Source organism: Cervus elaphus, chromosome 26 (genome assembly GCF_910594005.1).
Source record: "Cervus elaphus chromosome 26, mCerEla1.1, whole genome shotgun sequence".
NCBI classification, from domain to species: domain Eukaryota; kingdom Metazoa; phylum Chordata; class Mammalia; order Artiodactyla; family Cervidae; genus Cervus; species Cervus elaphus.
The window spans coordinates 31,419,685-31,445,830 of NC_057840.1; the positions used below are offsets into that span (position 1 = coordinate 31,419,685).

General features: G+C 39.7%; 1 protein-coding gene across 1 annotated transcript in view; it reads left to right on the plus strand.

Moving 5' to 3' along the window:
* Nucleotides 1-26,146, plus strand: part of LOC122684220 (sterile alpha motif domain-containing protein 5) — a 981,181-nt gene that overhangs the window by 409,721 nt on the left and 545,314 nt on the right. The window contains exon 2 of the mRNA XM_043888222.1: nt 9,851-9,898. Within this exon, the coding sequence (XP_043744157.1) occupies nt 9,851-9,898 (48 nt within the window). The remainder of the gene's footprint in view (nt 1-9,850; nt 9,899-26,146) is intronic.

A 26,146-nucleotide genomic window follows, 5' to 3' on the forward strand; every position in this document is an offset into this window, starting at 1 on the left:
TTCACTTGCTGGTTACTCTGTCAAGTAACTTACTACTGCCCTTTAAAGGTCATTGCCATGGGTGTGCCCCTGGGCACTTCCTAATATATGTCTCTGATTTACTTCTTCCTCCTGAAATACACCCAATAATAAAGCATGCCCCCCTCAACACTCTGAGTTGGTGGGAAACATATTTCCCCATTGTAAACATTATTGCTTTTAAACATATTGGTGGAGGTGGGGGAGGGAAGGAAGGACACTTCATTCAAAACCTTTGTAATCTATACTGATTAGGGAAGTCAAAAGCAGCCCCCACTGGTACGGCAGGGGAACTCTTTTCTTGTCTGCTATAAAAGCACATGTAGGATTTGCTTGCCAGACACTCTGTGTGTGTGTGTGTTTGTGCGCTAGTCTCTCAGTTGTGTCCAACATTCTGTGACCCCGTGGACTGGAACCTGCCAGGCTTCTCTGTCCATGGGATTTTTCAGGCAAGAGTACTGGAATGGGTTGCCATTTCCTACTTCAGGGGTTCTTCCGGACCCAGGGATCAAACCCAGGTCTCTTGCATCTCCTGCATTGGCAAACAGATTCTTTTACCGCTGTGCCACCTGGGAAGCCCTCGTGTGTATATAAACTCAGCTCCTGGTAAGCCTCGTCTTCAATCTTTTCTGGTTCAAGGTGCTAGTCCTAGAGAGGCCAAGTCATACTGAGTTCTGATTTCTTAATAAAAAGGCTAGGACTCCATGACTGGAAACACTCATTACGGGGAGGGGTACCTGGGGCAGGCCCAATGGCAGGTGGGGAAAATAAGACGGACAGGACAGGATGCCCAGTAGACCTGCCTAAAGCCAAGCTACTCGACTGAAGCTTCTTAAGAGCCCACAGGAGTAGTCCTATGACCATAGGTAGGTTTGCTCCCAGTTAGGGAGCTAGGGGGACTGGAGCAGTTAGCTCATTAGGAAGACATATAAAATATTTGGCAAATTACCCCTTTAGTAAATGTGGTACTACCTGGTTTCCCAAGTTACAAGTCAGCCCTCATGGATTATTTCAAAAGTGACTAACAGGCAACTTTACCTTTGACCTATGGCTACAGCTAGTAATATGAAGCAGTAGAGAAGGAAAAATTAAACCAACATGTTTCATAGTTAAGGTTGTATCTTATGAAATATAATTCATACCTATTATCACCTGAATTAGTCTCTTGGTACCATGTCTCTTGAAGCAGAATTTTTAAATATTTTCATTTTCATGAATAAGTTTCTGTTGTTTTTTTTTAAGAAAGTTTTTTTTTTCTTCATGTAAAGCCATTCTCTTTTCATGAAATTTTGTTTTAAAGGGGAAGGGATATTGAATTTCAAACCACAAGAGAAGGTTCTAGAATGGCCTGCACTGCCACCTAGGTGACTTTGGCAAACAATTCCTGGGTCTTATGTGATTGTCCTTTGTAAACCAGGGGGAAGCAAGTCACTCAGATGCTTACCTAATTTTACGAGACAGTCATAGCCTAGAAAACTGTATCCCAGAATGAGACCACATTGACAATCCCAGGGCCAAACTCAGGTCTTCCCACAGAGTTGAGGAATTTATTAATAGAAGGTGTGGGGAACCAATAAAAAGTCTATAAAATTAAAAATCTGAAAAGTCTGTGAGGATTTTCCCCAGCTTTCTTTCCCTACACCACTGCAGACACTTGCTGCAGACACAGTTACTAGTGTTATATTGGCTTGGCCAACCGATAGTCCTACTCAAATCGGGAGCTGGGAAAGTCAGTTCCACCAATGCTGAGAGAAAGAGTATAGGCAGATTAAAGTCATAGTTACTAGTAGTTCCTCTGTGCAGTAGAAGAGAAATCTTTCCTGCAGATATTTGGGGCAGAGTTTGAAAGGCCCTTGTGTCATCATCTTACCCAGCTTATTCTCCCTTAGTCTGACCATGTCCATCACAGCAAAAGTTAAATCAGGGAAATGAGATAACTTTTTAGCAGAATCATCATACGCAAAGACAGGAAAGTGCCAGCCTGCCTAGGGGGAAAGCAACGCGTTGCCCTCCGATTTACTGCTCCGTCTTTCATTCAGCACAATCAGCTTTCATGCCCAAATAATTTTGGAAAAATTTTTGTTTTGCCTTGTTTCTGTCTGTTTTTTGGCCTCACTGCATGGCATGTGGGATCTTAATTTCCCACCAGGGGCGAAACCTGCACCCCCTGCAATGTAACCACTGGACCACCAGGGAAGTCCCTGGAAGGAATTTATTCATTTAGGCTAATATATTCCTGGGTCTTTGGAAAAGTACTTTACCTTTGAGTCTTCAGAGCAGATGGCATGGGTGTTGACAGAAACTGTGTAGGTTTGTATGTATGTGATGCTGGGTTGAGGGGAGAAAAAGAGACAGATATGGAGTTAACAAAAATTAAATCCTACTTGCCAGGGACATGAACACAGGCCGGAGGATAGAATTAGTAGTCATGATCCTGGGAACTCAACAGCTGACCCTCAACAACCGGCAGGTTAATATTACCAACCCACCTGTGTCTCTGCCATTTACCCTTATCAGACAAAGAAACAATATTTAAGAGTTATTGCAGGTAATAATATTTAAAGCCTTCAACTAACCCCCCAGGTGTCTTTTATTTTGAAATTCAGTCAGCTACATTCCAGGAGAAGAATCTTAGTGATTGAGAGGTGTTGTTAAAATGGGACTGTCTGTAGGTTTCCTGGTCCAAGTCACTGAAATAAGCAGACCAGCTGAGGATGTTCTAAAAGTCCACACAGCTGGGGGAGGGAGAGGGTGGGATGAATGAAGAGAGCAGCATGGAAACATATACATTACCATATGTTAAATCGCTAGCTAGTGGGAATTTGTTGTATGACTCAGGGAACTCAAACCGGGCCTCTGTGATAACCTAGAGGGGTGGGATGGGATGAGAGGTGGGAGCGAGATTCGAGAGGGAGGGGACATGTGTATGCTTATGGCTGATGCGTGTTGATGTATGGCAGAAACCAACACAATATTGTAAAGCAATTATCTTTCGATTAAAAATATTTTTTAAAAAAGAAAAGGTTTAGGGAGATGCTATTTCCTTAGAGTTGGAAGCAGGAAGAGTTGATCATTATTTAGCAATAAAGAGGCAGGACTCAATAGAAGAAAAATATTGCACCCCAGTCAACTTTGGTTCAGACCAAAGTCTGCAGGGGCCTTAGGAAGTTCCTTCAGACAAGCATCATGTGATATTATTAATAACCAGAGAGCTAATCTATCCTGATTGCAGGATTAAGTGGGTCAAATGTCTATAGAAGAATATGAAATCACATCATAGATTTAGGAAGGTTTTATATTGTTGTGTCTTTATTTTTAGGTTGGATATTGCCTAGGACTTCTCTCAGGTACTTAAATAGACCTTGATTTTTAAACCAAGATTTAGAATGTGTATATGCATGCACACACATACACAGCCCTCCTAGGGACTAAGACTTTACATTCCCTAAGACACTTTAACAGATGGGAATTTTTCAGTGGGAAAATTCATGGCTGGTTAATTTGAGTCATTTATGAATAATAGTAGAGCTTCAAGCGAAGTAAAAATTCTTTGTAATTCAAGAGGTGATTGAGTCTTCAATGAGCCTATGCCTTGTGTTCAACTTCTAGGAAATACTGGCTTAAAGAAGATGAGTCTATTTTAGGAAGTGTGTGAGGAGGAGTGAATCCGTTATATCCATCACTAATCTGTGCTAAGCAAAGCTACAGTCCCTCAGTTTTTCTCTCTAGTTGTTTTGAAGACTATGGGAAAGAAACATTTTTTAGTCAATACTTTTATGACTAAATTAAATAATTTTTGTTTTTACTGACAGCACGATTAATCAAAGGGAAAGCAGACAATGCTTTTCACTTATTCAATTGCTGTTTATTGAGCACTTCCTTGGTACTGGCTACTGTATCAGATAGTAGGCACTCAATGGAAATTTAGATACAAACTCTGCCCTCATAGAGTTTATAGAGTAGTAGAAGAGACTGACTAGTAACCAGACAATTGCATGCAGTGTGATAATCGATAACCTGACTCCCGTTGTCTGAGAACAGCTCCCCTAAGCACAGGAGTGGACCTCAACAGCTCTGTGTTCTTTACCCATCATGATCATCCCAAGGAGGGATGTTCAGTTTTAGCTGGCAAGGTAGAATCTCTTTCTTGTCTTTCAGAATTGTGGTTGAGAAATGCTAGTGTATCAGGGTGGATTGCTTGAACTGGATAAATAAAATCTAGGGCCATAAGGATCTTCCCTGGTGGCTCAGTGGTAAAGAATCCACCGGCAATGCAGGAGCCACAGAAGACTCAGGTTCAATCCCTGGGTCAGGAAGATCCCCTGGAGGAGGACATAGCAACCCACTCCAGTATTCTTGCCTGGAGAAATCCCATGGACAGAGGAGCCTGGTGGGCTACAGTCTATAGGGTTGCAAAGAGTCGGACACGACTGAAGTGACTGAGCATGCATGCATGCAGGGCCACGAGAGAAGAGGTGTTTTATCTGGCATGGAGCTGCCTAACAGAAAAAGAGTGGCAGGAGATTGCCACACTCTGAAAAGAGGAAAAGAGGGAGACGGAGCCATCAGTAGCCCCGTTTTCTGATGGCTTCCCCGTCATTGAATTGGCTCTCACCTTTCTTGAAGCCTAAGTTTTTCAAATATGCTTTTGGGTTTCATGAGATACCCCAGCACATTTTTCCAATAATTTTTAGCTTGCTTTATTTAAAATGGGACTCCATTGATTATTACCAAAAGTGTCTGGACTAAGACATGTTCATAAAGCAATTAGAATATGATGTGATGGGATCACCTAGGAAAGAACTAACTCAGTTTTATGGGAATCTGGAAGGGTTCCCAAGAGAAGTGATATCTGAGTGGAGTTCTAAAGAAAGAGTAAAAATTAGCCAGGCAGAGAGCAGGTGGGAACAGGCAGAGCGAGTAGCTTGTGCAGAACCCAGAGGTTGGGTAACTTGGCACAGTTTAGGAGCTACAGAGGTTCTCTGTGGGGGAAGCACTGGCAGGGTGCTGTGTAGCTTTGTGGGAGGCAAGGATCAGTGTCAAGAGATGAGGCTGGAGAAGTCAACAGGCCCCATCCACACTCAGTAAAAGGCCCTTACACAAGGGCGTGGACTCCAGGAGTGGAAGCCACCTTAAGGTCTGCTCACCACAGACACCCTGGACCGTATTCAGTCTGGTTGCAAAAGAAAAGTTGGCCACAGAGCATCTTCTCTGGCTCAAGCCACTGTTCTATAATGAAGGGACTTTGATCTTGGTAAAATTCTAGAAACTGAAGTCTACCGGGAAATATTTATGCAATATCAACCAATATCGTCTATTCTGCTTTTCCATAGATGTCGTATTTGCTGTGTCTTGTGATCAAAGGTGACATTATGATTAGAAAGTGTACAATTAATTAAATTATGCCAGAACATGTTCAGAGGACTTCTGAAAACAAATGTTCAAAGTTGGCAGTGTCTCTCCTGAATGCTTAGTAACTGAGACATCTTAAAGTCTTGTTTCTCCAACTCACTGTGCTGTGTGTTATTTTTCTCTTCGTTAGGTTTATCTGTAGAGTTTATACAGATACAAATAGAGACGGTCCCCACCTGTGTTTAGTGTGGTTTATGTGATGTGTAACACACCATCAGGGAGTTTAGGTCTCTATTACATGCCATCTGGTGATTCAGTGATATGTATGTGAATAAACAGTGACTCTGCTGTTTAACTACTTAGTATGTGCATTTAATTAAGTGCACAAATTCCTACAGGCATGTGGTTAAAGGAGCTTTGGCAGATTTCCCCTCCAGAGGGCTTGGCACTATGTAGCTGAAACTCTCACTGGCATTGGAATTCCAAACATGCCTGCATTTGCAACAATAAGTAGTGCTTTAATATCATCCAGGCCTTTATCATCTCACATTTCAGTTTATAGCCCAAGCAGTTTAATAACTCACACTGAAACAGAGTCTGGTTATTTTAGATGTGCTGTGTCTGTCTGCTTCATACAAAATTATCAGTTATGAACCCCCAAAAAGGGGTGACAAAGGCAACCTAATGACATGGTATTTAAAAATAAAAACCTACCAAAATAAAATGTCTTTTTCTAAAATGTGTTGACCGAAACAGGGTACTTTGGAATTGCAAGTGTTTCAGACTAAAATTGATTGTGTGTGTGTGTGTGTGTGTGTGCGCGCGCATTTTTTAAATGGGCACTTTTACCAGTAGATAGTATTGAATCCCATTTGAAGTGGTACAGGGGGACGGGAAGAAGGACCAGGAAGAAGCTGGACCACCTCCAGCTCTCACATCTTCTCTGATTTGGGAAGAACAGATATTTCCTAGACCTCAGTTTAGCTCTGACAATCATATTCCCCGAAAAAATGCAAAGTAAAAGCAAATATAAACAAGCTGTGATAGAATGTCCCATTTGACTTGATCTTTAGACATCAAGACATCTGGTGACTAAATGCTTTGCTTAACTTCTCAGTAACTTGTCTGTGATTAACAAAGGGCGTGGGGGGCAGATTGGAGTGCAAGAAAGCCCCTCCGGGTATGAGCATCTGAGGAGGTCCGTGTGGAAGCGGCAGGAACACCATGTCTTCCAAACGGGCAGGTATTGATCTGTCTGTTGTTGGCTAAGAGCTCCCTGTGGGAAGGCTGCAGCAGCAGCTGTGGGCGTGTAACCATGGCGTGTTAAGGGGCTTGCTGAACAACTCCCCAATTAAGCCAGAGAAGGAAGAGACGGTGGATTTATCTTTCTCTCTGGCAGAGGACGATGGGTTGGAGATAAAAAAACTTCTTGTCTAGGGAAAGAGAGAGACATTGTCATGTAAACTACATCACTTAAAAATATATATATGATGCTTATTGTATTCCCAGTGCTTCTTTTCTATTGTATCTTCTTTCTGGAGACCATGAATCCCAGAACACATACCTAAGGGCTTTATAGACAGTTCAGGAGTTGAGAAACACTGTATCTTTTAAAGTAGCAGTCTCCAATCTTTTTGGCACCAAAAACTGATTTCCTGGAAGACGGTTTTTCCACAGATGGGGGATGGGAGTGATTCACACACATTACACTTATTGTGCACTTTATTTCTATTATTATTACATCAGATCATCAGGTATTAGATGCCAGAGGTGAGGTTGGGGACCCCTGTGTTAGCACATCATTGTATCTGATAGGAAGTGTTCAGATAATACTCAAATACCAAATTTTGTCCCTTAGAATATCAGCTGTTTTTTCCCCCTTAACTCGTGTCCTTTTTCTGCTTACTACCAGGAAAGTAGTAAATATAATGTCTGTATTTGCTGGTCCATGACCTAACCTCACACAGCTCAGACTTTCACCTCCATCACCTTCTTGGAAGTTCCCTTAATCGTGGAAACCCACTTCTTCCCTCTCTAGTCATTCTTGGTCACTCTGCATATTGGACTCCACAACTGCTCCTCCTCCTGAAAAACCTTTCCCCTGGGCTCCAAGGACAAGGCAGGCCTCATGCATCTCTTGTGCATGTACATGTGTACATGTGTGCTCAGTCTTGTCCAATTCTTTGCGAACCAATGGACTTCAGCCCACAAAGCTCCTCAGTCCATGAGATTCTCCAGGCAAGAGTACTGGAGTGGGTTGCCATGCCCTCCTCCAGGGGATCTTCCCAACCCAACTATCAAACCCACGTCTCTTATGTCTCCTGCATTAGCAGGCGGGTTCTTTACCACTAGTGCCACACGGGAAGCTCCATACATCTCTTGCTGCTGCTGCTGCTGCTGCTAAGTCACTTCAGTTGTGTCAGATTCTGTGTGACCCCATAGACGGCAGCCCACCCGGCAGCCCACCAGGCACCCCCGTCCCTGGGATTCTCCAGGTAAGAACGCTGGAGTGGGCTGCCATTTCCTTCTCCAATGCATGGAAAGTGAAAAGTAGAAGTGAAGTCGCTCAGTCGTGTCCGACTCTTTGCGACCCCATGGACTGCAGCCTACCAGGCTCCTCCGTCCATGGGATTTTCCAGGCAAGAGCATACATCTCTTACTCACCTCAAAACCTGGTTAATTTGGATGCCTTTCTCCTATTGGTTAAGTTTATGGCTTTCCCTGGGGTCTCTTCTTTTCCCTGGACCTTCATCATCTCATCTGCTCTCCTGAAACTATAGCCATGTTTTCAGAAATTCAATCTCATCCTCTCACTTGCTCCCCTGAGCCCCCTTTCTATCCCCTGAGCATACAGTTGGTGCCTAATACTCTGCATATGTAGAAACTGAACTCATCTCGATGCAGGTCTCCCTTCTCATCACACTGGCTCAAACCCTAGTTGTTTGTCTCTTTTCCCTGACTTTCTGATTGCCCAGAGGCCATGAGGACTCCTGATTGACAGAAGGCGTGAGGCCAGACCTCACGCTCCTTTCCAGTGACCTGGTGCAGAACATGGGGATGCCAAGGATCACTCCCTTCCTGGGAGAGGCTAAAGGAGCCTCAGTGACTTTGCCAGATCTTTCTGAGGCTGCAGTCTAAGCACCTCCCACCCAACCGCCCCTCCCTTGCTCCTCCCCTTGGGGTCAGACAGTGGTCATGATCTCCCAGCCTCCCTAGACTTTCTCCCCAGACCCTTCCTCCCAGGCGTTTCCTCTCACAAATCCTTGCATGTTTAGTCCTGTCTTGGCATTTGATTCTCAGAGGATCCAAACTCATACACATTCCTATCCAGATGGACTACAGAGTATCTTCGTAATGATTCTTACAGATATTTTTTCCTTTCTATTCCACAAATCTATATGAATTTCTTAGGACTGCTAGCACAAACTGTGCCTTGAACAATGGAAATTTATTGTCTCACAGTTCTGGAGGCTGGAAATCTGAAATCAAAGTGTCAGTAGGTTTGGGTGTTTGGTGGGGGAGGAACCCTGAGGAAGCATCTGCTCCAGGTTTCTTCTTGGTTCTAGTGACAGCCAGCAATTCCTGGCATCTCTTAGGCTTGTCAATATTTTCTCACTTGATAACCAATTAGCACTGAAATTAGAAAGTTCATATAAATTGTAAATGTTCTGCACTTTGAATAACTTGACAATAAAGATGTTTTGAATCAGAGTTAACCTAAAATCATAAAAACCTATGCTGCATGATCACTGAGCTTTGGGATCCAATAAGCTATCATTATCGCTTCTTCCTAGAAAACTTTGAACATACTCTCAAACCACTGGTTCAATCTAGGTATGCAGGCTGGGGATGGTCCAGGTCTGGTTAAGGGCATAACTCTTGGTGGCTCAGACAGTGAAGAGTCCACCTGCAATGCAGGAGACCTGGGTTCGATCCCTGGGTCAGGAAGATCCCCTGGAGGAGGGCATGGTAACCCACTCCAGTATTCTTGCCTGGAGAATCCCCGTGGACAGAGGAGCCCGGGGGGGCTACAGTCATGGGGTCACAGAGGCAGACACGACTGAGCGACTAAGCACAGCATGGCCCTCCCTTCCATAGCCTGTTACGGGTTCACGGCAAAGCACTCTTGATGCCCAGTTCCCTGACAATCCTTTGCTCTTCGTGGACGCAACTGAAGACTGTGTTTTCACTCCTTTCAGATTCTTGTTACCATCTTCCGCTTTGTGCTTGCCTGTGGGTATATGTCAGTGACTTGGGGCAAAATGAGCTCACAGGAGATTTTACAACATGGTAGTGTCTTGTTGAAGTCACTTCTCATCCAATTCCCTTTATGTCATAAATAAATTAAAACTTGGCTTGAAAAGCCTAATAATGTTCACTGAGAAAATCCAGGCAGTAAAGAGGATGGGACAATCTAAGAACTGCTATAATTATCTTTAGGTGATAACATCTTAATCTCTACTCCTTTCTTCTTTCCTAGGTAAGTGATGTTTTCTCTTCGTTGCTTCAGGGAGTGGTGATTTGTCTGGTAAGTGTTTATTTTATTGTGCCGCATGCTGTTGCTTCAAAGCTGCATGTGAATTGCCTGAGAGAACCAAATAGCAAACCTGAACACGTGCGGGGGCTTTGGACATGCTTTACATTGAATGTGCTGGTATGTGTTCAATCTTTTTTAGATTAAAGTTTTACCCTGAGATCTTACTTTGGAGTTCTGTCATAGCATACATTGTTTTCCAGTCTGGAGAAGGGCCCAAGAGTTGACTGAGTGTGGGTGAAAACTTGGCTTTTACAAATTATTTTTGTGTGATTTTCTTTTCTTTTTTTTTTTTATTTGTTTTTACTTCTTTCTGCCTTTATTGAATATTTTTTGACTGCCTTCCATTCAGATTTTGATAAAATATAAAACTCCACATAGAGGCATTTTGTTTAAGTTTTTGCTTGTGTTGTCTCATGTTATTATAGTCTTTCAGTTTAATTGTTGCTAAGAACCTCCTTAATCTGGCATCTTCCAGTAAAACAGTTCTTTCCTCTGTAGTGTATTGAATGGTCCACGGGTACTCTGCACAATGTGGTGATTAAATCCTACTTTTCGAAAGCACTTTTATTAAGTTACTGGAATTGATATGTCCCTACCTTTTCTCGTGATTCTGACACAGACACGTTATTTTACAGATGTCCTTCCATAAGCTAGTTACGGAGAGTGTTGTTTTTCTAGGTATGTTGTTAATGCCAAGATTTTGCCTTTAAAAGAATGGCTGAGGAAGAATCCAGAAGGGAAATGAGTAACGGGAGAAAGAACAAGCATCCTTTGATTTGTAAATCAGATATCATAGTAGAATATACACAACATCTGATGGTTTTATTTTAGTTTTATGATAGTTGACTTCCACTCTGAGATAGCAAGGAAAACGCTGGACTGCATCGTCTGTTGCATTTAATTTGGGAAATTAGGGCTTTCTGTGTCTAACATGTACTTGATTTTCTTATTAGCTATTGGTTCAGGTTATTGGTTTTGTTAGAAGTTGTTGTTGCTGTTGTCTAGTTGTCGTGTTTGACTCTTTGTGACCCTATTGTTAGAAGCAGTTGTGCCTTGAAGACAGTCGATTTGGTTCCACTATATTCTGTTATCTACTCCTTCACATTGTTTATTTAAAATGTCTTGCTTTTATATTAATTAATGAACTGAGATATGTATGTTGCTTAAACAGCATTTTATTTAAGCATTTAGGTTTATCTGATTTTTGGCTTTTGATAATCTCATCTTAAATATGTTTGACTTGTGTTTATGTGTGTTTAATAGAACGTGTTTGAAGAAGGGTACCCAGAGGTGAACTAAATTGCTCTTGAAACATTTAAAAGACTGTAGATGTTGCTTTAAATAACCTGTATGGGATGTTGACCCCATGCTGTTTTCAGTCTGGCAACAGAATTTTTCTATTAAAGGTTCTGGATTAAAAAGATCAGAAAACAGGAGACAGAAAGATGGAAGGGTGAGGAAGGTTAGATTTCAAACTTGCATAGGCCATTCCCCAGACTTTGAAGCGTCGCAGAGACCCACAGACATGTGAACCAAGACATTATTTGAACAGCTTGCTTAACAACGGGCTGAATGGTGAACCACATTTTAAATTGACAAAGTTAGCCCATGCTGGGAGTTTTTATTCTTTGCCTTTTGACCTTATTGGATGCCATAAATGAAATATGGTGGTATAGGTTTGAAAAGGCCTGAGCTTCTTATTTACACACTCCTGTGCTGGGGGGAAAAAATACAAGAGTGAACAAATACATTATATTTAACTCTACCCCTTAACTCAGGCAACAGTAATATAAAGACACTTTGTTTCCAGTGTATAACCCCATTTTGGAATGAGAGCTTCTTTTGTTATTTTTAAATTCTTCTCATTTTATTCAGGTAAGCCACCCAGAAAGGTCAAATCTGGAGAAGTCGCTGAGTTTTCTTTTCACTATAAAGAGAACCTGCAAATATCTTGCTTGAGACAAAGTCTATTTTAACTTGGCTTCATGATTTATATTATATGTCTTTTATGAACATTTTCCACTTTGAAATAAGAGGTACTAGAGTTTCTGTCAATGAATATGTCCAAGATGTCATTATTTTTCTTATTGAAAAATGCCAGCTATCTGTAACATATTATGACCATAATGAATTTCCACTGTTGGGTAAAAGTAACTATGATTATGTGAGTGATAATTGCGCAACACTCATTTCTATGTTGATTGAAAATTCTCTTCTGGCACTATAAGCTAAGAGATACTATACCTCTTCAACATGGAATGCTTAATTATGCTAGGTACATTCTGTAATAGAAAATTTATTGTATAATCCAAATATGATCAATATGTATAGAATTGGGCAGAATTATGAAAAAGCATAATAATTAATATCGTTGCTGTATGTGTAAGTACTATGCTTATAATATATAGTAAACTATAGAAATATAATGTGTCCTTGTCCTCATGAAGCTATATTTTCAAAAGCAGACACAAGACATTACTAGCTTTAAAAAAGATAGACAACAATACAAAATAGAATATGAAACATGGTATAGAAAACAAGTGTCTTAGGACAATGAAAGGTGCTGAAAATTTGCACATAGTTAGCTATGCCAAGAAAACCCTAGTTTATTTTTCTAAGACTAGTCTGATCATTTTGAACTCTTACCATACCAGGTAGAGGGCATTTCAGACTCGCCAGTTAACATGTCTCAACCTCTTCTCATTTGAGCAGTCTTAGATAAGTAGGTGAAATTCAACGTCCTATAGGTTCTGGCCCAGGTAATACCTGCTGTTTCTACCCCAACCATCACCCTTAGCATGGTTGGGTGTGTAGGGGGCTTGAGGCATTGTCTCTTGGTATCTTGCTGGCTCACAGGTGGCACTGGCTGGGTCCCACTGAATTGTGTCTCGGTGTGTGTGTGGCAGACAGGCTGCTGCTGTGAACTGTGGTTTTTGCCTTTGGGGGCTTGGCATATCCTCCTGAGGTCTAGCTGACTCACGGTTGACCCCTAACTGGTCTGATCACTCAGTAGCCAGAGTGCAGGGATGGTTTGAGCTGGAGATGTCTCAGTCAGCGCCATCAGCTGCCTTCGCCACTTTTCTGATGGAGCACAGTGGAACTTTGGAATATCTTCCCAAAGGTACCCAGGTTACTTGGATTCCCTCATTGTATCCAACCATTTGGACCTCCCAGGTTGTTCCAGGCACCCTGAGAAATTGTCTGTCCCCCAAAACCCATATAGGAAGCAAGATTAAAGCCTCTGTACCCTCAGCACACTCTCATCCAATCTAACACATTTTATGTGCTGGGATTTTGAAATAAAGAAAGAAAATCAAGACATCTTTCTCTGCTTCCCTTACCTCCACAACTTTCTCTTCCACAGACCTGCAGTGGTGTTCTACCTTCTTACCATTACACTGAGTTCTCTCTACCTCTGGTATATAATAAATTCTTAGATCTAGTAGCCAGGCTTGGCTCTCAACATGCCAAGTGAGAGTGAATGGGACTGTAAACAACTCTTCCCTTTATCATTTCTGACCTTCATGACTGTTGACTCAAGACTTGATTTTGGTCATCAGAAGCTGAGTGTTATTCTTTCTTTTCTTCCTCTTCCCCGTCCTTGCTTTTTTCCTTTCATTCCTACTAAAGCAGCTCTAATGACTTCCATACGTTACACAGGTTATTGCTTCAGGCTCACTAGTGAGCAAATTATATATATAGAAATGCAAATAAGGAAAGCATGTTAAATGTGTCTACCATAAAGAAAAAACAAACAACAGTGAAATAAGAGGGAGAGGTGAAAAAAAATGCATCTTCCATATTGTGTCCCCTGCAAGGAGATTGGTACAGGTTCAGCAAGATTATATGTTTGATAAACAAAGGAAATATTAGACATCATTTATTATTGGACACTTTGTGTTAGGAGCATCTAGAGGGAGTGAGCCTAGAATGAAGGGGAATTTGATTGGTTGGCCAAGGGTGTCAACCATACACAACCACATTTTCAAGGTGATTTTAGCAAAACAGTAGTCCAGTGAGATGTTTCAAGAGATACAGAACCAATCTATCTTAGGTGGCTACATACCATGTATCCCCCTTGGAGACTTGTAATATATGTCAGCATGTTAATATTTCAGATAATTCCTGCCGTGTAAGGGACGCATGTCACATCATTTAACCCCTGTTGCACATATTTACATAATAATAGCAACCCAGAAAACGCTCTTTGACAACCACTGCTCAGGTACAATGATGAAGCTGGGAATAGTTTTTGGTGGGAACTAATGTAAGGAGAAGAGGGCTTTAGCAACTTCATTCCATTTTTATTGAGGACTTACTGTGTCCAAGGCATCCTGAAGTTAATCAGCCCAAAAAGTGTCAAATTGATTCTTGGGGATTTAGAATTTCTCAAAATTGCCACCTTTCTATAGAAGAAGTATGAAATATTAACAGTTTGCTTTATAGTGCAAATAAAACAGTCTGCTTTTATTTGAAATCTCAGGATAATCACAGAATCCCTCAAAGTAATTGCTTATGGTAAATGGCTACTATATTTCCTTGGCTGGGTAGAACTGATATATTAACAGTGATAGCTATCAATTTTATTCAACATTTTAAACAGATCATTAAGATATTCCAAAATAGTCTTTCATGGTAATATTGTTTAAGCCTTTTTGGTGATCTCTGAAAGGACTTATATGAAATAATACTTGGAGAGGCCTACATTTCATCGTATAATGAATTATCTCCCTTTTTAATTGAAAATGTTACAACTCTTTATGTTAATCGTGATAGAATGCCTCAGAGGACTTTTTTAATTATATTTTTATGACTTGACCAATTTTATGTTTTAATTTTTAATTTCTTTCTCCTTTCTTCATATAGTGTTCTTCTTTTTATGGGCTTTTATCTTCACTGAGTAACCTGGCATATTCAAAGCATCCTACAGTCAATGTCAATGGCCCTAAGGGGTCAAGAGCTCCAAATTTATTCAAGGGCACTTTATTTGTCAATAATCACTTTGTCTTCATTTTTTAAATGTGGTACATTAAAAAAATAATTACATATTTAAAAATCTTTGTACAACTTGGGAGTTCACTGTAAATTCTTGCTTTATCAAAGGTGTTTATTTGCTATAACTTCTCTAGTTTTGGGGAGTCCCTGATAGGCTCAGTTGGTAAAGAATCCACCTGCAATGCAGGAGACCCCGGTTTGATTCCTGGGTTGGGAAGATGCCCTGGAGAAGGGATAGGCTATCCACTCTAGTATTCTTGGGCTTCCCTTGTGGCCCAGCTGGGAAAGAATCCACCTGCAATGCGGGAGACCTGGATTCAATCCCTGGGTTGGGAAGATCCCCTGGAGAAGGGAAAGACTACCCACTCCAGTATTCTGGCCTGGAGAATTCCATGGACAGTCCATGGGGTCACAAAAAGTCGGACTCAATTGAGCGACTTTCACTTTCACATTCTCTAGTTTTTAAACTTTTTTCTTTTTCTCTTATTTTGGCCATGTCAGACATATGGGGCCATTTGGCTATCAGAAGTCCAGTCAGGAAAAATAAATGGAAATGAAATACGAAGGTAAGCCTCACAGGGACAGACTGAAAGGATCATGCAGTAGTGGGGCTGAAAAGGACCTTAAAGCATCCAATAGAGTTAGAGAAATTTAGTCCATGTTTTATTTACAGTATAATGAGAATGAAACATTAGGGAGGTGAAATGTCTTGTCCAAGTTCAGCCCTATCTATTGGCTCCCAGTTCAGTTCTCTTCCTGTTGCATCAAGCAGAGTTTTAAAGAAATTTGAAATTATGCATTTTAATGGGATTTGGGTATGACCTATAGTACTTTCCAATTCTGCTTATTTTTGTTTGTTAAAACCAGCTAAAATATATAACATAAATATAGTTCTATTCAGCATCATAATCTTCCTTCATTAAGCTAACACAATATATGTTTATAGGTAAAAACTCTCATTATTTGAATTAAATAATTCCATGGATAATATCTTAATTCCCCAAAGTGGGTCATAACATACCCCATGGTTTATTTGTCCATCTACACATGTGTTTTTGAGCACTCAATTTTAAGTACAATACATTTTGGTCATTTATGTGCCAAGGAATGACCTATAATCATGATGAAAATTGGGCTTTACATTGCAGTGAATGATCTGCATTTGCTAGAAAAAATTAAAACTTGAACCCATTTTTATCATAGAACAACTTGAAAGAAAACGTGATTATATTTTTCTTGGTAAAACTTTTGGAAGCTTCACGGATAAAGCAGCTTAACACCAGTTTGTGACAGTGTTAAGCTGCCAGAGAGACATCTCAGAATGGGTCGTAACATACCTTTACACCAATGTAAGTTACACTGTACTTTGAAGGAGTGGATGTGGTCTATGTTTTATTCTTTATATTTTCACTGAATTATTTTTATTCAATACAGAAAGTCATGGTTTTATCACCTTACTGTTTTCCATTTCAATTGTATTGAATTCCATTTAATGAGTGAAATGGCCTGTATTTCTGCATTTAAATTTAGAAAGGTCTTTCTGAATGTGATCAAGTTCATGTTAGCAAAATATCAGATTGAAAACAGCAACCTAATCATGAGATATTTGATACCACCTTCATTTCAGGAATGTTCACATTTTGAGGGGTTAGCTAGGAGTTTTCCCAGACATGGAGACAATTTTATGAAATCCTAGAATTATTTAATAGAAGGCTTACAGGTAAATTTTATAACTTTAAATAACAGTAAACTGGTAGGGATTGACAAACATTGCACATGGAAGGTTTTAACTCCATAAAGCCTAATTTTAATAATTATATTTAATTCTACTTGTTTGAAATTAACAAAGAGTAAGTTAGAGGTGACTTTTGTTAAATTATAGATCTTAATTTTGATTGCAATTCACCCAAGAGCACTTAGCACAAGTATTTACCTGAGGTAATTTACACCATTCACACCTCGACTATAATGGATTAAAAATCTACATTTTTATATAAAAACAGTTAAATCATGTATAAATATTTTATTACTTGTAGATAATATTTCAAGGCAATTGTGTATTTCATTTTTTTGCCCCAATAAACTCCAAAACCTAATGCTTTTGTTTAATATAAAAATTAAGGTTTCAGAATCACCATAGTGATTGTATCCTATGGAAGAATGTATTACTTCATAGATTTTAAATTGCTCAAGGGTACAAAGAAATATTAAAAAGTAATTTCATAGATCATAACAAAGCCAATATTTTATATTGTTTTTCACAAAATTTAAAATTAATTTGAACAGCTAAGTCTATTAACATCAAAGAGTAAATCTATTTCAGTGAAAAATTATTTTCATATGTAAGCTTTTTTATGAAACAATTTTATGAAGAATATTAATGAAAAATTTTTCTTACATATTGAATCATTTACTTATTTGATATGTTTTCTTGGAAAGCAAATACATTTTCCTGATTATGTCCCTCTGAGGAGATATTAAAAAGTCATGTATAATATTTTTGTTTTACAACCAGTGATACAGCATTTGTACAGTTATCTCTGAGAATTTCCTTCTGGGTGCCTCTGCACTAATGAGATGCTTCTAGGTATAGATAGTCTCCACTACATGGATATGGATAGCCCAAGTGACAAAACACCTTTGCACGTCTACAGTTGAACTTATTTAATTTTGCAGCCAAATGCACCACCCTCCAGTTCCCATAATCCAATTTTTGTCCCTACTCAACTGCATTGTTGATGGATAGGGAATTTGTCTTTACCTATTCTTGAGACTCCTTCTCTACCTTAACCCATCTTATAACCAGATTTGACTGCATTTGAGGTTCAAAGTGCAGAAAACTTTCATTACCAAGTTAAAGATATAATTGTTATCAGTCATTTAATCAATTATCAAGTGCCACCACCAAGCAGACCACAGATAGTATTGTCCAGATATGCACATCTTAATCAAAAAGGAAAATGTGTACTTTTCTCCAACATAAAGAGAGAAGGAAATTTTCAAAAGAAAATCCATGTAGACATTTTATCTAAAACTGAAAGAACCACAAGTTTTTGGTTTTGGTATTTGAGATTTTTCTAGTGCTTTTAGTTAAGTCTTATCTTTTTTTCACAACGTAAAATTCATAAGTAGTTTTCTTTCTGTTAAGAATTCTAGTGAAAAGTTGAAACTCACCTGAATGCCAGGATGAGATCTGCAGCTCAAAGTCATCTCCTCCTTTCTCCTCCCATCTGCTCCTCAGTAGATCAGAAACACAGTTTGGCAATTCTTGACATGAGAAACTCTCCAGTTCCTTTCCATAAACTCTCCAGCCCAGTTGTTTTTTTTCTTCTCTGACCCATGCGTGATTAGGGAAGTCTGGGACCCTTCGCATATTCCTGGTTGAAGGAAAATTTGACAGTCCTTAAATTCCACACTAGTGTCTTTGTGAGTTTCCAAGGAATACAAAGCAGACCTTTCCCTGGAGCTTAGCTTGGAGAGGTTTCTCCTGTCCGCATCCTTCAATGCACAATTTATGTCTTTGTGGAAGTGCTGAGGGAAGAAGGCCAAGTTTTTCTTTGCTTCTTTCTGCCACAGTGCACACTCATTCACAAAGCGTGCCCTACTCTTAGTTTCCAAGGGCAGAGCCTGGTGGCCTTGTTCCAAGTCAGGGGCTACATGACTGTGCTTTCAGGCATTGCTGCTTCTCTGCTTCTGTACCAAAGAACAGCAGATTTAATCTAATTGAATTCCACTGCAGTGATTTATTTATGTTTTGCTCAAGGAGTATTCCCATTACTTAAGTCTGGCATTTGAAGTGAACTATGAATAGTGTTATATATATAAAATGAAGACTGTTACGGATACAAGTTCTCACAATGCGTAACCAGTGAATGTTCATTCCTTGTTTCGTAGATTTAAATATATTAAATATCAAGAGCTGTAGGTATTACAGTATGTTTTGATGACTTTCGTTGATCCAACAATAAAAGTGACTCTGTTGTTGGGCTTTACCCTGATAGTGACTGTCTTAGCATTGATAGAAATCTTGGAAACAACCCAGGTAATATCAAAATTGGCAAGTTTTGCTCTACCCTCGAGACACAAACCAAACATAATTACTAATGTATATGCAGGTAAAAACTATTTGCATCCACATTAACTTAATTATTGAAAAGTTTGGTGCTAAACCATATCCTCCAGGGGAAAGTCTATAATGTACTAGATAAAATAACCATTTAATTAGAAATTAAATGAATGCTGCAGTTATATAAAGTTGTAAAATCTATATGAAATGTAAAAAAGTTTACCTAAATCTAACTAGTAGATTGAATCATGCAAAAATGCCAGTATACAACTGTGTTTGATCTGAAAGATGGAAATATCATGCCTTCAACCTAACAAGCAGGAGTTACACTGTCTAGTAGAATTTTAACTTACTGTGGTAACTACTGTTTAAATTTTAAAGGGTAATGACTGTCACATTATGATTTCACTAATGGAGACTTAGCATATCCTTTATAATTTTCTCTTGGGGGAAAAAGAAGGCATTGGATCACTGTTGTCAATGCCGGGCTTTCTTCTAATTATGTCTCAGTCCCAAATCCCCAAATCTAAAGTGCTAGTCTAGCATTTTGGAATAATTTAAGAGAAAACCAAAGGCCTTCTGAATGTTACATATTTTACAGCTATCTCTCTGAATCAACTGTAACATAAAAATGTGACCCCGATATTTAAAACTGAAATAATTGCCTTTGTTGAAGGATCAGAATGAAGTGTCCCTAATTATTAACTCATCGAATTCCTCCTCAATGCCTTAGGCAGAAGCAGCTCTGGTTTTTGAACAGGTAGAACTCTGTTTTTCTGTCAGAAGAACTGTAGCACTGTAACAAAGCATTTTTAGCCTGTAAATCTGTAATGTGAGCTACAGGATTTAAAAAGCAAAAACAGTTTTGAAATATACAGAGTAGCTTACATTCTGTGTCTAGGATGAAGTACATATGACAAAATAATATCAAGGTCATACTATGAATATTTGGAATATAGAAATATGTTCATAGAAAGACACTATGGGTATTGTTTCTTAAATAATATCAGAAATTGTCATTTTCTGGAAATAGTAGATATGTATACAAATCTAATCACCTGACCCATCTCATTTTTGCATTATGACTCTAGCTGAATTTTTTGATAGAACTATACATATATTACCACCAGCTGCCTCTTCTTAGTCTTAAGTATAATTCCATTTAGGGACTCTGTTATTGTATCAAAACAGAATAGAAATCCAGTTACGTAGTTCAAGAGTCTTCACAACTGGTACTCTTTGATTGGGCATTGTGTGAACCACTCCTCTGATGAAATCCTTGATTCACCATTATGTCCTGGTCTTATTTTAGCATCCTTGAACAGCACCTGCCTGAAAGTGACTGCGATAGTTCCAGTTTTATGAGCACTGTGTTACTAGGGCGTAAGTAGAGAATTTTATAACTGGAAAGAGCCTCTTACAGTGAGAACAACTGCAGCTCAGAAGGTAACACCCAGTCACACAACCACTTCCTGGCATGATGAGAGTTCTTTCTGTTCAACCTTAATTCCTTGCCTCACATGTGTGCAGGTTTATTTATTTATATTTTTTGGATGTGCTGCATCTTCAGTGTGGCACGAGCTCAGTAGTTGTGGCATGGGACTGATTGCCCCATGGCAAGTGGGATCTTAGTTCCCCCACCAAGGATCAAACCCATGTCCCCTGCATTGGAAGGCAGATTCTTACCCACTGGACTGCCAGGGAAGTCTGTGCATGTAGACTTAGGTGCATTCACCAAGTATGAACCCAATAGGGATACCTATACCAACTGGGCTAGCCTAGTGATTCAGACGATAAAGAATCCGCCTGCAGTGTGGGAGACTTGGGTTCAATCCCTGGGTTGGGAAGATCCCTTGGAGGAGGACATGGCAACCTAGTCCAGTATTCTTGCCTGGAGAATCCCCATGGACAGAGGACCCTGGCGAGCTACAGTCCATGGGGTTGCAGAGTGGGTCACGACTGAGCGACTAAACACAACACATACCAACTCTATTCCCATTCTTATGCCAACATGATAAGAATTCATTAGAAAAGAATAAATGAAGCAAATGAATCAAAAGAATGAATGTGTTCTGACTCCCTAATAGATAGGTTTCCTAAGAAAAGGCAATGTATATTGTAAGTTTCTTTACATTTTTAGAGTGAAAATATAAAGGAAGTAGAGTATATTCCCTGAATTTATGCCTTCAAAATATCTTAATTGTTTTACTTTTTCAAAAAAAGTCTTGCCAGTGGATTTTTCTGCCTTTCACTCTGCTTAGTTAGAACATCCGGAAATTACAAACTTGGTTGTAGTTCCTCAAAGGAGTTAATAATTCTACTCTAAAGAAACAACATCAAAACAGGTTCAGGATGATTAAAGTGCTTTAAATCCTCTTGGGGGCTATTCACTTATAATTTGTTATTTCTTGGGCTGTCAAAGGCAGCTTTTGTGAATGGGAAATAATTGTTATTTACAGTCTTGTTTGCCTTTGATAGAGGCTTATGCTGCTGCCAAGGTTACTCAGGGTTTGAAAGGGAAGAAGATTCACTTTCCCTTTTTTCTCCATCAGTGGTTTGTTAAATCTGAAATAAAGCAGAGAAAATTCTTTTTATTCTATTAATAAAAAGAGAAGAATGGAAGACAGACTCAGTTGGACTGGATTCATGTCTAGTGGAATGAAATACTAGTTATGCCATCAAGTTAATTTGTATAAATGGGCTGCCGATGTGAAAAACTTCATGCTAGAACTTTTAGCCTGAAGTTATTTGATATTTCTGTTGACAGTCTTTGTCCTGAATTAAATCTCAGATTCAAAAAAAGAAAGGAAAAAAAAAAAAAACCCAAGAAAAAAAGTAGGTATTCAGCAAAGATTTTGAACAGAACTGAGAAAAACATTTCCATTGTGATGGGTAGGGATACTGTGTGTAATTCACAAATATGACCTATTTCTTAATTCTGCAGAGCTCCAGAGCTCCTCTTGCCATTGAACTTGGCTTCTTTCTCATATAATTTGAAGATATCATATACATTCAAAGGTAGCTTTGTTGGCACATGCAGGTCCCCATGCTTCTACTGCACAGCAGTGAAGCCGTTAACACACAAGAAGTTGCCTCTCTGCCATATAAAAATTCAATTCAAAGCTCCAGATACAACCTTAATTAAAAGTTCATGGAAACAAATGCTTGTCTATTGGGCCTTACAACTTGCCAAACTCTGGCTCTGCTGAACCATCAGAGGGAGCAGATTCTGCAGGCAATGAGCTTCCAGGAAAAATACCTGGCTGCCAGCAACACACATTCTGGGCCATCACGAAAAACCTGGGAGGAGCCATGTGTTTTCTATAAATTAATTGCTGAAAAGTGCCTCATGTATCAAGACCCCCTTCTGGAATTTCACCTGGAATATGCTCCCACTGCCATGTCTAAAAGATATTCAGATTTCTGATCTTCTTTTTATTCCTCTTAGTAATGCATGTATGTGCTCAGTTGCTCAGTCATGTCTATCTCTTTGTGACCCCATGGACCGTAGCCTGCCAGGCTTTTCTGTCCATAGGATTCTCCAGGCAAGAATACTGGAATGGGTTGCCATCTCCTCTTCCAGGGGATCTTTCTGACCCAGGGACTGAACCTGCATTTCTTGCCTCTCCTGCATTGGCAGATGGATTCTTTACCACTTCGCTACCTTGGAAGCCCAGTAATGCACGAATCTAACCAACTAACATACAGATTCTGCAATTCACACTGTCATCTGCAAATCTGAATAAATGAACACTCTATAACCACTGTTTTCTCCTGCTACTATGGAGATGTCCCTTGTTGATTCACTCCCCAGGGCCTGGCCCCTAGTTTGTGTTCAGTAAATAAAGCTGAATGAAGAACATACTCTCATGAATTGAGTGGTGCTCTTCTTATAACTGAGGAAACAATGGCTTGAGCTGGTTAAGTAACAGACCCAAGGTCATGTGTCTGTTAAGTGGCATAGATCTGATGTTTAACCTAGGCAAAGCAATTCCACACCCCATCTTCTTAAGCAGTGCAGGCTTTACTCCTTACAAAAGACTTTGATTTTCTCAGAATCAAACCAATTGAGTTCCTTTTATTCAGAGGTGAACCTAGATTTCATAGGGCTTGAAGCTTATACAACTTGGGAGATCCTTTTTGAGAAAATATGTATGAAATTCAGAGTACAAGGTTATCAGTAGGACCTTGAAAGAGGTCTGTGCAAGTGATGGACCCAAAGCTTATACTGGATTGGTTTCATGTAAATCCACCTCTGCTCCTTTCACTCGGCCTTTTGGTCCCTAGCCTCAAAGCAGCATTTGCTTAGAAAAAGCCATTCTGAGCCAGTGAGATAACCTGGTGGTCCATTTAAACACTCATTTTGACTTGAGTTTTGTTGCATCTTCTTGCAGCAATTTACCCCTAATTTCTGTGTGGTAGGAATGATTGCAAGATAGATTTTACTCCAAGAACTCAGAAAAATTCCTACTGTGAGGCATTTGGGATACAAGGATATGGTTATTAACCTCAAGCGTCATGTAGTCTGAAAGGGCAGAGAGACATGTCAACAGTCTTAATGCAGTATGATAAAAGCTCTATGCTGTGTACTTAGTCACTCAGTCATGTCCGACTCTGCCACTCCATGGTCTGTAGCCCATCGGGCTCCTCTGTCCATGGGGATTCTCCAAGCAAGAATACTGAAGTGGGTTGCCATGCCCTCCTTCAGAGGATCTTCCCAACCCAGGGATCGAACCTATCTCCTACAATGCAGGTGAATTCTTTACCATCTGAGCCACCAGGGAAGCCCTAAAAGTATATAAAATGTTAAAGAAGTCCCACCTGTCTTTAGAGATTGGACTGTTTTTCTGCCACCTCCTTGGAGCCTTCTCATGCGTCTCCATCCCTCACTGGTCTCTGAAGAGATGAGACACTTTAGATCTCTAGTTAAATATCACATAGAGTTGTATGGCTGCGCCTGGTCTTCCCCACTAGACTGTAAGCTCCTTGAAGGCAAGGGGTTTTTGACAGCCTTTTGCCACAGGCTGTCAGGGGTGAGTGCTGAATAACTGTGACTGAGTGATGGGTGGATAGATATGAATGGACCATAGCCATCTTTCTGGACAATATAATCGAAAAACCAGGCAACAGAAGCTGTCACTGAGCATGAAAGATGATGTCAACTTTTTGTTTGTTTATTGTGTTCTTGAGAATTAAGGACATTTGTGTTTTATCCCAAAAGGAATTCATAAAATTAATTTGATCTATACGTTTTTCCCTAGTAGCTCAGCTGGTTAAGAATCCGCCTGCAATGCAGGAGACCTGGGTTCCATCCCTGGGTTGCGAAGATCCCCTGAAGGAGGAAAAGGCTACCCACTCCAGTATTCTGGCCTGGAGAATTCCATGCACTATACAGTCCAGGGAGTCGCAAAGAGTCGGACACAACTGAGCAACTTTCACTTTCATATGTTTTTTAATTAAGGTACAATTCACATAATATAAAACCAACCACTTTGAAGTGAACAATTTTGAAATTCAGTGCCACCTTTATCTTGTTCCAAAACATTTTCATCACCCCAAAAGGAAACCTACCCCCATTAAGCAGTTACTGCCTTCTTCCCTACCCCCACCTTCCAGGCCCTGGTAAGCACTATTCTGCTTCTGTTTCTCTGAGTTTATCTGTTCTGGATATTTCATGTAAATGGAATCAAAGAACATGTGGCATTTTGTGTCTGGTTTCTTTTACTTAGCATAGTATTTTCAAGGTTCATTCATGTTATAGCATATATCACCACCTCATTCCTTCTGTGGCTGAATAACATTCTATTGTAGGCATAAACCATAATTTATTTATCTATTCATCCATTGTTGGACATTTATGTTGCTTATAACCTTTAGTTATTGTGAATAATGCTGCTATGGACATGCATGTCCATGTATTTATTTGAGTCCCTGTTTTTGATTCTTTTGTGTATGTATATCTGTGCTTAGTCCATCAGTCCTGTCCGACTCTTTGCGACCCTTTGGACTGTAGCCAGCCAGGTTCCTCTGTCCATGGGATTTTTCAGGCAAGAATACTGGAATGGGTTGCTATTTTCTTCAGGAAATCTTCCCCACCCAGGGATCAAACCAATGTCTCCTGTGTTTCCTGCATTGCAGGTGGATTTTTTTATCTGCTGAGCCACTGGGGAGCCCATATATATACTAAGAGTAATGAGTCTATGTTTAAGTTTTTTGAGGAAATACCAAATTGTTCTCCATAGTAGGTATACCATTTTACAATCCCACTAGAGTGTTTTAATTTCTCCACCACTTATTTTAGTTTTATTTTTTAAAATTATAATCATCCTAGGGCAACTGGGATAGATGTTTATATCCAAATAATTCTTCCTATTATTTTAAAGGTATTCAATAGTCCTGACTGTTAATTCACATTCACTTCCAATTTTCAGTTTGAGTCTCAGAAATGAATTCTTTGGTATTTTAAAACACTTGCTAAGAATCAGTTAAATCACAACAGTTATCATATGAGGGTGAGATGTCAGGAGATAAAGAAGGGTGTTTAACCAGTCAAGTTTTTTGAAAACATTTAATGAAATTTTAAAACGTTATGCAAGAAAAATGAAGCCTTATAGCCAAATTTCATCTTAGTTGTTTAATTTAGTCTTTATTTTTAGACTTATCTGAGATGTGGGTTTCTGGAGATGAGTTAAAAAATAAATGCAACCACATGTTGGTTGGACTTCCCAGATGGCGCTAGTGGTAAAGAGTCCACCTGCCAACACAGGAGACGCAGAGGACGTGGGTTCAAACCCTGGGTCGGGAAGATCCTCTGGAGGAGGACATTGCAACCCTCTCCAGTATTCTTGCCTGGAGAATCCCATGGACAGAGGAGCCTGGGGGCTGCAGTCCATGGGGTCACAAGAGTCGGACACAACTGAGCGTCTGAGCACCACCACCACATCTTGCTTATCTAAATTGTATATTTTTTTAAATTTTAAATTTGTTTATTTTTTAATTGAAGGATAATAGCTTTACGGAATTGTGTTGGTTTCTGCCAGACATCAACATGAATCAGCCATAGGTATACATATGTCCCCTCCCTCTTGAATCTCCCTCCCTTCTCCCTCCCATCCCACCCTTCTAGGCTGTCACAGAGCCCAGGTTTGAGTTCCCTTAGTTATACTGCAAATTCCCAT